Below are 12528 nucleotides of genomic sequence, written 5' to 3'. Positions count from 1 at the left end.
CTCACCCCTTTTTTCAAAAAGTGAGGTGTCAATCTGGGTATGCTGTCTTTGAAAGGGTAGATACAATGTCTTACTAAAATCTAGACATTTATTTTTGATTAATGTACTCTCCACTCTTAGAGAAACTCAACTGTTAGTCAATCATTTTAGCCCACCTCATATTTTTAACTAAGGTGTCTTGATTCCAAAGGTGTTATGCAATGGCTTAATCATGACCTTATTCGATATATTTACTAATTTCTGTTAACATGAGCAGTATGGGTAATGTGAAATATGTGTAAATGCTGATGTGATTGGTATGTGATGTTGCGTTACTCTGTTTAAATGATTTTTGTGTAAAAAGTGTAGCAGAGAGAGCTAGGAACGTACAGCATCCAAGTCCAAGAATTTCCTTTCAGGGACAATAAGGTGTATCATATCGGATCAGATTGGATCATGTTATCGTATTGTTTCACTGACGCAATAAAAATGAAACAGAAACAGATAAGAAATACTAATGATTTGTTTTCTTGTATCACCTTCCGATTTTACAATAAATGTAAAACATGTCAATACAGCCTGTAAATAAAGAGGTGGGTATGAAACAGATTGTAGAAAAACTTGATATGGTAAAATGTCATGAAATGCAAAGAATGGGTGATATGACAGACAACCTGAACTACAGTGTTGTTATGATAATGTGCCAACATCGACTCGCTGCCTTTCTTTGCACTTATGAAACAAGGAGCCAAAACATTGAGCTTCAATTCATCATCATACTGCGACAGGGTTGAGACGCTACTTCGTTTTACAGTGTAAACATCTGCCGTTTAAACAACAACAAGATAGACTATGCTATTAGAGGATTAAATATCAGACCAAGCACACAACATGTAATTACTATCATTCGAGTATAGCATGGAGAGAAAAACTATAATTAGAACATCAAGGTCGGATTAATTTAGCAAGGTAACGGTCATTGGTTTTTCAATTGTAAGGAATGAACTCCCAAGCCTGAACTCTGAATCTGTATTCAGCATAATTCAAATGCAAGCACAGTGTGGCTCATGCAAAGTGTTTTTGCCCTAAAATTCATCATAATTAGCCTGAGTTATCCTGCTATTATCTCTCCCCACAACAGGGGGGGGGGGAGAGGTCATATCACAAACCCAATGTTTTTTTTCTCTACACCAACACTCAGCCTCTCCACCTCTGCATTTTTATCACCCAACCCACCCAGAGGTAAAAACCTGTGATTTACACACACACACACACACACAAGCTAGTGTCTAAAACACATTGATACACCTACAGGAAGTTAAAAGTCTAGCTCAAAACAGAGGTAGAACTCAGAAATACAAAATCTTAATGCAATAGGTTACTCTGACACCCCCCCCCCAACAAAAAAGCTTTACACAATGATAAGCATTGAAACATATTCTTTCCATGATACTCCAGTTTCAGAACCAAATATTTAAAAATAACAGATGATATATCTGCAGCCACAATCTCAGATGACAGTTCACCTCGCAGGTTGCAACCAAACAGGAAATGTATTCTTGCACCAAAATTGTTTCCTGGTCGCTACATTAAGATAAAATTGTATTTCTTATTAATTAGGAGGAGGACATTCTGTGCGACACTGTTGTGACAGGAGTTTTGGCGATTCATAAAAGTCTTGATTGATTGTAGGCCCACGTCCAACATGTGAAAGAGTGGGCAGTGTAGGGCTGCTGGGTATGTGCGCTTCATTTAGTGCAAAGGGTAGACCGGCGTCCAGACAATCATTGTGCAATCATTCACAAGGCAAGCTCTGGAAGAAAAAAAAAACCCGTATTTACTTATCAAACATTAAAGATATTAAATCATGTTAGTATTTTCTGTATCTCTGCAGGGAACTTTGATAATGACATTGTATTCTGTACTGCACCACCCAACATGTTATGGTTTCAGACACCCCGGAACGCGCACACATACGTACCCCCGCCACACGTCACGGAAATGACGTCAACGCGCTGCAATTCAAACTTGAGGAAACGAAAGCGTCTGGCAGGAAAACGGTCGTGTTTGTTGCCGCAGACAGACTACTTTCAGGAGGTAGCTTCACTCCGCTTCTCGTGTAAGTGTCAAATTATTTGGGTTAATGTGTTTCAGAAGTGTTTGTTTTTCAAATATTGTTCGAGAAGAGAGCTCTGAACTACGACGTTTTTTTCAAATGAAGGATGTTTGTGACGTTCAAGAACTGTCAGTCTTTATTAATGTGTTGAATGGTTTCATATATTGCTTTGTGAAATATTGTTAAATTAACCTATTATTTAAAGTGTCTGTTGAATATACGAGTGAATCATGTAAAAATGTGTATGTGTATAAATGGGAATTCGTTGACTTCTGTGATTAACATTGAGATTCAAAAGCAGGTGTGCCCCAGAATATCTCAGCTTGAACGTTTCATGAGGGTTTAGTGTTTTGAACTTTTTGATTTCTTGTTTTTTGTGAACTTTTATGTATAAAGCAAACACGTACTGCATTTAAATTCTGAGCATCTTGTTAATTAGTCTGTAAAATTGTCTTGTCTTTCTCCTGCAGAAATCTGTGGCATTTGGTGAACACCCCTAAAAGCAGCCATGACATCTAAAGGTGCCAAAGACAACTTTGTCACCAAGTTGGGTTTCAAATCGAGCAGCTCGGCCTCTAAAGCTGAGGCGGAGCTGGACAAAGTCAAGAGGGAGAATGCTCACCTCAGAAAAAAAGTCGATGAAATGGCCAAACGACACATCAAACCGCCTGACTCAGACAAAAGCAAGCTGCTTGAGGTAAAGGAAGTGCATCTTTTTGTCAGTTTCCTGCAGCTCTGTCAGTGTTTAGGTTGTTTTAACATTGTTTGTTAATGGATTTTTTTTTTCCAGAGGATTCTTTCCCTTGAGACACTGAGAGAGCGAAACAACCAGCAGTTGCATGTCAAAGAGCAAGACCTAGAAACACTGAGACAGCAGCTTACTGCTAGAGGAGGAGAGGTATGCACACGTGACACTTTTCTGCATATACACAGTTAAAATTCAAATGTACTGTAAACTGATAAAAATAAATACATCCGATGTCCTTATGGATATGCAACATGGCAGCCTGATGTGGAGTAACAAGATACACCTATTGTTTTGTCTTTTGCTAGTAGGGAATATTTGCACTCTGGGTTTTTTTTTGTTGGTGGCACATTTATTGCTGGCAGAAGACATCTGTCAGGAAGGAATAAATCGCACTTGAGTTCTGAGCTGTCATAAAAATGGGGTGGCAGTGGGGGTTCTGTTCCATTCTGACAGCAGCTCAGCTAAGTGAAGTTTAGACAGCCAGCCAGAACTGCATACTAACACATGATGTGTGGTTGTTCAGTTTATATTTGTGAAGCAATCTATTTTCCTCTGTAGTGTGTCTGTGCATGCATTAGCATTCATGCCCTTTCACTTTGACACTGCTGGAGAAATTGATGCTATCTGTTTGACGTTATCATCTCTCATCCTGGTGAAATCTCTGGCATTGTTGCAGGAATTGTTTCTAATTTTAGTCGGCCAGAATGGCATCAGGCTCAAACTTGGAACAGCACAGTGCTAAATGAACATCAGCTTGTGCAAATGCTGTTTTGATATAATTACATTTGTGTTTCTTCTTCATTAACTTTCTTTAACAAAAGGCTACAACTAGAGCTGCTTGGAAGGCAAAGTTAGACTGTGTGTGTGTTTTTGTAGGGAGCAGATAATTCCTTAGAGGAGAGAAAATATCCTCAGGAAACACAAGTTGTTTTTATAGTTTGTTGTTGTGCATTTCAGGTGGTAGCATCACTGCAGGCCCAGCTGGAGCAACGGAGGAAGGAGGCTGAGCAGAGAGATGTGTTGTTCCAGAACTTGTCACAGGAGACAGAGAACCTGAAAAACCAGCTGGTCACTGTTTCTACCAGGTGCCAAACTCTGGAAACACAGGTTGTGGTAGGTACCAACTTAAAGCCTTTATACACATCTTCATGTTCATTTTAGTTAGAAAGGAATACGTCTCCTCTTCCACATGTCTCATTTTCTTGTTGGGAGAAATTATTGATCACTAGCCCTGGGATATTATAAATGATTCTGTTTCAGGCTGATGGATACAAAATGCAAAGATTTGGTGGTGGAAAAGTATGTTCAATAGATTCTTGTAGAAAAGGTAACAATTTCATAAAATCCCTGATAAACAAAGTTGGTTAAATAATTAATCCTTTATTTATTAACTCATCATTCATCCATGGAGTAAGATTAAATTGTGCAAACCCGATGTTTCCCTTGCTTCTCCTTTTCTTCCATTTTAATATCCCCTCTTGCCAATATTTTATAATAATTATTTTTACTGTATATCAATAGTTCTGAAGCAGTAGACATATTTTTGGCAGCTTTAGACGTGCAACATTTCATTTTAGTGATTAAATAAATTGAGCGCCAGCATTGCAAAAGTCTGAATTTAATTTACAATGGACAAGACACTGTGTAAACAAGTCATTCTTTGTTCAGACATCAGCCCCTGGTTTGAGTTTTTGATCAACTCAGACCCTGTTTATGTAAACAACCCCAATATTTTAGTCATGTACATTTCAACAGGTTTATTTTGTTTCAACAGAATGTGAGTGGTGTTTTTTTTCTTTTTTTTACCTGAGACTCATGCTGCATGACAGGAACCGTGTTTGGAAAATGAACCTGTAGTTACTCTGCTGTCCACTGGGTGGCATTGTGGGACCTCTGATTGTATTCCCCAGCTGCTGATATACTCTCTCTAAAGCAGACTCACTGATGTGTTATATTGGAAGACAGGAGAAATACATGATTAGAATCGAGACGTAGCAAATTGAGTTTAACACATCAGTACCAGAAGTGTTGTAAAAGATTGAATACAAACTTTAGTCACACTTTGTCTATAGGCTTACATCATTCCAGATCATTAAAATCATCACATCAAGAGTCTTTAGTAAATCCATAGTTCTCTCACAATTGCCGCCTTTCGTTCGGTATCAAAAGGCAGCACAGATTCTCAGTCGGCCCCTTTGATGCTTTCAGCACAGCAGGCCTCGCACTTCACTCCGAGAGAGCAGTCATCAGGATTCTCCTTGGCTTCAAAATCACAAGAAAACACATCAGGAGTTCGGAGAGTTGAAGACTCAGAGCTAACACTCTAAGATCACATACATATCTCTGGGCTTCTGGGAGCCCAAAGTAGTCAAATATCATTTAAAGTATAGATTAAAAAAAAAAAAAATCACCACTTTTCCCTGATATTCCTCCTCGGAGAAATGTCCTCTGCTTTAATACTATCTCATGTAGAAATGTCCGCCAGTGCATGTACAGGGCTTATCTTCGCAGAGCCTTTAAATTAAAAATATTTTTCTGTGTGTATGATATCAGAACCAACAAAAAAGCTCTAGGTCTTTTTTTAATTTCTGTTTACAAACTGTCAAAAAAATGTGTTGCCCTTGTAATTACTTTCTTGATGCATTCACTGCTGGAGCTTCTCCAACCATGAGTGTAACAGGAGTCCATAGTAGACATTTTGCACATAATGCATGAATAATGTTTTGGAAAACTTGGTACTTGAAGAAATATATTCCTCCTTTAATTGTCCTGTCTTTTAGCTCAGATTTCTTTGCCTCTTAATGCTAATTTTCCAGGAACACGTTCTCCAAGCTTTTTGCTTAGGTCCTTTTCCCATTACTAGATATCATTTGACCTCCTGAAACCTGACCCCACCAACCCCTTCCCTTTCCCCCAGACTTGGATTCACAACAGCTATTAGCAGGCTGAGCTTATGGGATGTGCTTTAAAATCCATGTGGAAAAAGTTGACGAGCTAATGATGCTTGTCTGGAGGTGTGGGAGCTCTCTCAGAGTTTAAGCGCAGAGATTATACGTTAGATTCTTACTGTTGTGACAAGGCTGCTTCAGGTTTGCTCCAGCTCAGACGTTGGAGGGGATCAGACCCTGGGGGGCATCAAGGGGACAGTTATGAGAAGGTGGACTGTCTTCTAGGAATGGGTGTCTGTCAAGGATCTGTTGCTCTGAAAAAGCAGTCTATAGTGATCACTTGCTGCAGTGTTCTTTGCTGCATGGTATAGAATTAAGAGGATAAATCATTCAAACAAGAATGATGTCTGATTCTTAGCCTTTGGCAAACCTCCCTGTTAATACCCAGGAGCAGCTGTGGCTCAGTTGGTAGATAGCAGCCACTGCCATCAGTGTGTGAATGGGTAGGTTTGACCTGCGGTTTTAAAGAGCTTTGTGTAGTCAGAACACCAGAAAAGCACTATAAAAGTTTAAGTCCATTTACCAGTTACCATTTATGTCTATGCGATTTAGCCCGGTAGCATCACAAATGTGAAGTTCTTCAAAAGGGAAAACAGGGTGTCATTTTATTCTAGATCAGCCTCATCTGTTTTGGATGGATGTGTTATAATCCTGAATTGTGTTGAATTCAGTTCGCTGCAGTTCCCCCCCTAAATCTTTCTTTAAAGTCGCCTCTGTGAAAGAATTGTTCCTCAAATCTGAAGAAGGCACTGTGACCCCTTTCTTCTCTAATTTAGTTATTTGAGTATGTTTTGTGCTTTCTCCTCAGAATGGACAGGTACCTCCTGCAGACGTGGCTTTGGTACAAGATCAACTAAAAGATGTGAGTGTGGTCAATGATTTACTGTTTATTTTACTGCGTGACATGTTGTCATTATGGAGGATATTATCAGGTAATTGGAAAAGGTTTTTCTAGCAAGCTGTTCATTCGATTACAGGGGCTGTTCAGGGCTGGAGGGATTAAAAAAAAAAAGATTCTCTGAAGCGCGTCAATCGATATTTTCAAAACACTCACTTTCAAGGCAATCTCATTAGTCTGTGTGGAGAAAGGACACATGGGGTCTCTTTGGGGTAGAATAAAACATTTGGAATATGTTGTAGGCATGAAAGCAGTTTTTCTTTCTGCTTAGTTTTGATTAAAAAAAAAAGCCTTGTCACCACTCCAAGCATCTGTTCCCTAAAAAGTTTTTATTTCTAAGTGAATACAGTTTGTCTGTATAAAAAGTGTTCGTCTCACCTCCAGGCTCTGGAAAAGAACCAGCAGTGGCTGATGTACGACCAGCAGAGAGAGGCCTACGTTCAGTCCGTCCTCGCTCGCGTAAAAGATCTGGAGCAGCAGCTACAAACCAAACAAAAGGCCGCTTCAGATGGTGGGTAAACGTAGGAGGAGTTGAATAAGCTACATATGACATCCGGCAGTTGTATGCCCAGAGCATGAAATGTTAACAAAATCACAATGAACCTTTTTAACACTTTGTGCTCTGATGCATACGAAAGCGTGTAAAGGGGAAACTTTTGAGTTTGAATCGGATGTTGTGGTTTTGTTGGCACATTAAAGATTAAAAGGTGGCAGGCTTTGAGTGGAAAAGGAGAAAAAGACTTATCACACGAGAATAAATTATTCATGATTTAAAAAAATAATAATAATTAGCTACACTGGCAGCATTGACTACAGATTCTTTTTTTTTATTATTTAATGGCAAACTTTTATAAAAAATAAAAAAAAAGATTCAAAACTGTTGACGTGTATCTGCAGCTAACACTTCTTATATCAGCTCCTTTAGACTCAGCAGGTCCAGAAAAGGAAACTCAACTGAAGAGCCACTATGAGCAGTTGCTTTTGGGCGTACAGAAAGACCTGGACTGCCAAAAAGATTTGGTCATTAAAACCAAACAGGAGCTGGATGTGCAGAGGACACAGGTAAAAGCTGCTTTAAGTCATATCTGTCCCTGTTCGAAAAAAAAAAAATGAAGAGATGCACTCATTTTTTGCGACCACAAAGTCGGACTGAATCAGCTTGCAACCCCACTTATGGCATTGCATTTCATAACTCCTTGCATGCAGGCATCTTTTATAATTAATTTGAGGAAGTCTAGTGGAAGGAACTGGCGACAGAATTCACTGTTTTGAAAAGTTGAACTTCCCCCGACTCTGCAGACTTTGAATGCTCAGGCGGAGCTGCAGTCTCAGAAGGAGCAGGTCACCAGGCTCCGGGAGGAGACATGCAGACTGCAGAGGAGGTATGAGGACAAGAGCAGCGAGCTGTCATCCTTTCTGAGGACGTACAACGAGAAGAGCAAAGAGCTGGAGGAGGCCAAGATACAGCTGCAGGCCGAGCGGCTCAGCAACAGGTAAAGCAAGTGGGAAGCGCTCATAATGAGGATCTATGTTAAAAGGTACAGCTGGTGTGAAAGACCATGCTCCTATGATTGGATTAGTCCATAATTCATGCCGAAATGTCGATTGACATTGAATGCTAGTTTGAGAAACACAGTAAAAAATCTGTCTTTGTTATTATTAACAACAGTTAACAGGATTTAAAACATATTTTTAACCATTTAGCTGCCAAACAGATAAACAGGTATATAATATACTTCTGCGGGCTACATAAACATTACCCTTAGACATGAAGCGTGTGAGGAGAGAAAGGTGTCGACTGAGCGAGCGGACAGGATGATATCCGAGCTGGAGAGTATGGACTTCCGACTGGAGGAGGAGAGGAAGAGATCTGCTGAACTTCTGCAACAGGTAACGCTCAACAGTCACTGTCAGGTGACCTGTCGTTACTCTGGACTAGTATCTGATTATTTTATGAATGAAACGCATCAAAAGCAGCCTGTATTTAAAGCATAGGTCATATAATCCATTTAAAATAACTACGTGTTTTTTTTAAATGTTGGAGCTGTTTAATCTTTTGTTTTTAAGTGTGTGTTTTTTGAATATAGTTTGTATATTGTATTGCTCTGTCCTTGTTATTGTTGGAATAATGCTGTGGTGTGATGCAACAGCTAGCATGCTACAAATATTGAAAATGTACATAAAGTTACTGTTAAATTTCCCCTTTTCTGCAGGTTAATGTGTTACAGCAGTCTCTACTGAGCCAAAGTGAAGAACAGAGGAGGATTGCAGCTCTGGAGCAACAGGTAACGAAAACAATATTCCACCTTTCACAACAAATAAAACATATTCAGTGTCAAAATCTTCATCCGTTGGGAACAGTGGAAAACAACATGCATTCCCTGAATTCCAGGGTTCAACCACATTATTACACAAATGAATGCTTACAACCCAGTGGTGAGTGAAGGTCAATCAGCTCAGCTTCCTAAATGGAAGCGTTATTACATAAACATGTTTTATTACTAAAAGGAGATGCCAAAAATAGCAATCTTATCATGTATTTATTTTTCGAAGTGTGACAGGAGACGTATTCATTTCTCATAAGTGTTGAAATCCATACTGATCCCACTTGTGCAATCTTAAGGCAGTGAATTCTTGGCTTTCTCCTCCTCATATATATTCTCCCCCCTCCCAAGATCCAGCTCTCTGCCAAGGACTTTGAGAATGAAAAGATTGATCGTCAGAGCATGCAGCACCAGTTACATAAGGTTCTGAAGGAGCTCCGCAAGGCCCGAGATCAGATTGCCAAGCTGGAGTCTGCTGTGAGTGTTACTGCTGATCATAACCACATGTTCATTATGAAGTCTTTCAGAAACACGGGCTCAGCTCGGTCAGTGAGACACACACCACTGGGTAACCTCTGCTGAGCGCCTTGTTTGTCTTCAGAGATTATTACTTTAAAGCTTTTTCTTATTTTCATGTCTTATTATCTAATTTTGACTAAATGTAAAAACGCTAAAAGTCCTCTAATTTGTTTCAGAAGCACACAAACGCCCGTTTTTCGGAGCCCAGCTCTTACAACAGCCTGGAGTTTGATCGTCTGACTCTTGACGTCTTGCCCGGTCCGACATCTCCCTCTAAAATCATAAACCTCCTGGATGAGAGTTTCCTGGAGTGCCCCAAGTGTCGGGCCCACTATCCCACCAGCCGCCACAGGGAGCTGCTGGCACACATTGACTTCTGCTTAGCCTGAGTCCAGATGTTTATTCCCTGCCTGAGTGTATGGATCCCATCTCTACCATGAAGGTTAGCAAGGTATCCAAGCAGAGAAAATAAACGATATTTGATACCTCCACTTGTTTAAAACTCCTCCAGGCCTCTACATTTTAAATAAAAAGGGATTTAAAAAAAAAAAAGATGACTGTTTGGTTATCTGGTCACGGTAGAATCTAGTCTTTGACCATGGGTAAAAAGTAGAGATGCACTGATTGTGAAAATCAGAACCCATACTGAGGTTTAAAATGACAAATCTCTGACTCCCTATTCCAACGCGGATGTTTTTTTTATTATTCTTCGTGTCTGTTTTTCAAATGAGAGATGAGATTGGGTGTGTTTGTTGCTGATCTTTCCCAGAGAAACAAATCAGAGTTTGTCCGACAGGTGACTTCTTCTCTGCCAACAGGGCTGATACCGATGTCATCCGATGAGTTTGTGCATCCTTTTTAAAATGTTAACTTCACTTCTTTTTTCGCCAGCTGTGGAACAACCCGACTACATCACAAAGAACCATTTAGAGAAATTAAGATCTTAATTTGAGATTATTTGATTTGTTCCGCTTTCAATACCAACACTGATTCCTCAAAAAGCTGTGTTAAAAACAACAAAGGTTGTTCAAGGATTTAAAAAAAACAAAAACGTTTTAACTTATCTAACAAAGCGACTTACCGTGAGTGCAGCGTCTGAACACGACTGATTTCATAACCGTGATGGGTTGAGGTGTATCCCCGTTTAATCTTCTTCTCTTGAGCTAGAATAACCTTTTTCTTAGGTAACACAGACGTGGTATTTAAACATTTATTTATTCAAGGGGGATGAGGGACACTCCAAAATGTTTATGTCTGAAACTGCTCCGTATTCAGTAAGACAGTTTAAAAAAAAAAAAAAAAAAATCCAGTTCTATAACCATTAGGCCAAAGATTGACATTTACCGAACTATACAATTACCTTCCTTTCTTTGTGGACTTTTTAATATATTTGTTGTATCTTTTTTTGGGGGGGGGGGGCATTGTATTTGTTTTGTTTTCCTTTGATGAAGCTCTTGTTGAAATACTGTAGTGTGTACTTGATGAACTTATTTATATTTGGGTTGTCTTTAAAAGTAAGATATTATTTTTCAAATAATTAAAGGTTTTATTTTTCTGCATTTGTTTTTTTTTTTTTTGGATTATCTGGGGAGTACATTGTATTTTATTTGTATGAAAGTTTACAAAGCAGCCAGAAAAGTGTTCCTCCACAGTGAGTTCCAGTAATCAATAAAACTGCATATCGGTTTAAATATTGGCGTCACATTTGGATTGTTTGAATTATACAGAGAATAAGAATCTCTGAGCAGCAACAATCAGTTTGTGTTCAAACAGTCAGGCAATCCTCGCTGATCAACGTTGAGTGTAACAATGACCAGGATCTGTCTCCAACCCGAACTGTTCACTCACTCAATTTGCCTAAACTCAACCAGACCTTTAGCTTTTCTTTTTTTGCAGCAGGGAGCTTAATTGGTCACATGGTGCCAGGTCGTTCATGTATTCTCCCGCTGTGTAAGTGAAGCTCACTTCTGTCTACACCTTGACTTTTCAAGCCTGCAGCCCTCTGAGGCTGGAATGAGATTGCATGAGTTAATTCCTTGTACTAAACTATTTAAGGCAGGGGGATTAGTGAAGGTGCCTTTATTCCTGCAGCCTCGGTAATGTGACTTGATAGACTTAAAGACAGACGGACACTGCTACACTGGCATATTTTAAGGGCGCTGTTTTGTTTGAACTGAGGATGTGTATCTTTTATAAAATGGGATCTCAGAATCTATTTTTGCTGTGTTTTATAGTTGACTTTATTTCATTGTAATCGTGGGCTCTAGAGTTGCTTTGCCTTGCACTGTACTGTACAAAAATGTGCAATAAAGATGAGAATCTCCTTCCAATGCAACGCTCCCATCTTTCTTTACTCATTTGTGTTTTTACATTAAGATTTTCTCATTTGTAAAATATAATGTTGAAATCGATTTCATACTGAACCTATATCATTCACTTTTAGTACTGTTACCACGCTGATCTATTTTACTCCAACTTCTAAGAATATCTGTCATTGCATACTCTTCAGTTTGACAGATAAGAGGTCTGTACTGTCGAGCTTAGCGTGACTGGGCTTTTGCGTTTCTCTCTGAACTGTACTTATTGTCAACTGATAATCATCATTAGTGTATTCACTATCAGACTGATGTAACACACTGCTGTTTTATCCTATAATTGATTTTTAAGCTTAATCTACAGAGAGAAAAAGGTACTCATGGAGAAAAAAAACCCTTTATCTGATCTGTGTAATCCTTTGTAACAAATTAGAGTCTGTGATTCGAAAAGATGAAAGTAAAAAAATCCCTTGATATTAACCTCTGTATCAGAAGTGTCACGGCTGTAGCCTTGTGTCTATGAAAGACCTGCTGATGTTCAGATCAAAAGCACAACCTTGAATTTTGTATTGCCTTTTAACAACATATTTATATATATGTATAATTCATCAATTGTTTGGCTCCACCATCACAACTAGTTCCTCGACTTAACTGTAACTGAGCAACACATCCACATTTTCT

General features: G+C 39.1%; 1 protein-coding gene across 2 annotated transcripts; it reads left to right on the top strand.

The window, feature by feature from the left end:
• The first annotated feature begins 1973 nt into the window (after positions 1-1973).
• cep55l (centrosomal protein 55 like) lies at positions 1974-11862 on the top strand. 2 transcript variants are annotated; one of them, XM_020642744.3, is made up of 12 exons: positions 1974-2098; positions 2566-2792; positions 2886-2993; positions 3801-3956; positions 6600-6653; positions 7074-7200; positions 7615-7751; positions 7989-8182; positions 8456-8579; positions 8903-8974; positions 9365-9490; positions 9709-11862. In XM_020642744.3, exons 2-12 carry the CDS (start codon positions 2604-2606, stop codon positions 9919-9921), a joined length of 1500 nt encoding a protein of 499 aa, XP_020498400.2. In that variant the 5' UTR covers positions 1974-2098; positions 2566-2603; the 3' UTR covers positions 9922-11862. The 2 variants fall into 2 exon arrangements, with proteins under 2 accessions (XP_020498400.2, XP_020498399.2); XM_020642743.3 differs by having other exon boundaries at positions 7606-7751.
• The last annotated feature ends 666 nt before the right edge of the window (positions 11863-12528 follow it).

Source organism: Labrus bergylta, chromosome 21, assembly GCF_963930695.1.
Source record: "Labrus bergylta chromosome 21, fLabBer1.1, whole genome shotgun sequence".
NCBI classification, from domain to species: domain Eukaryota; kingdom Metazoa; phylum Chordata; class Actinopteri; order Labriformes; family Labridae; genus Labrus; species Labrus bergylta.
Note: the sequence above shows the minus strand (reverse complement) of the source record. Positions and strands in the feature narration are given on the sequence as shown.

Coding starts and splice junctions, on each gene's coding strand:
- cep55l (XM_020642743.3), top strand. CDS start 2,604: ATGACATCTAAAGGTGCCAAAGACAACTTTGTCACCAAGTTGGGTTTC. Junction 2,994..3,800: donor TTACTGCTAGAGGAGGAGAG/GTATGCACACGT, acceptor TGTGCATTTCAG/GTGGTAGCATCACTGCAGGC. Junction 7,201..7,605: donor ACAAAAGGCCGCTTCAGATG/GTGGGTAAACGT, acceptor TTCTTATATCAG/CTCCTTTAGACTCAGCAGGT.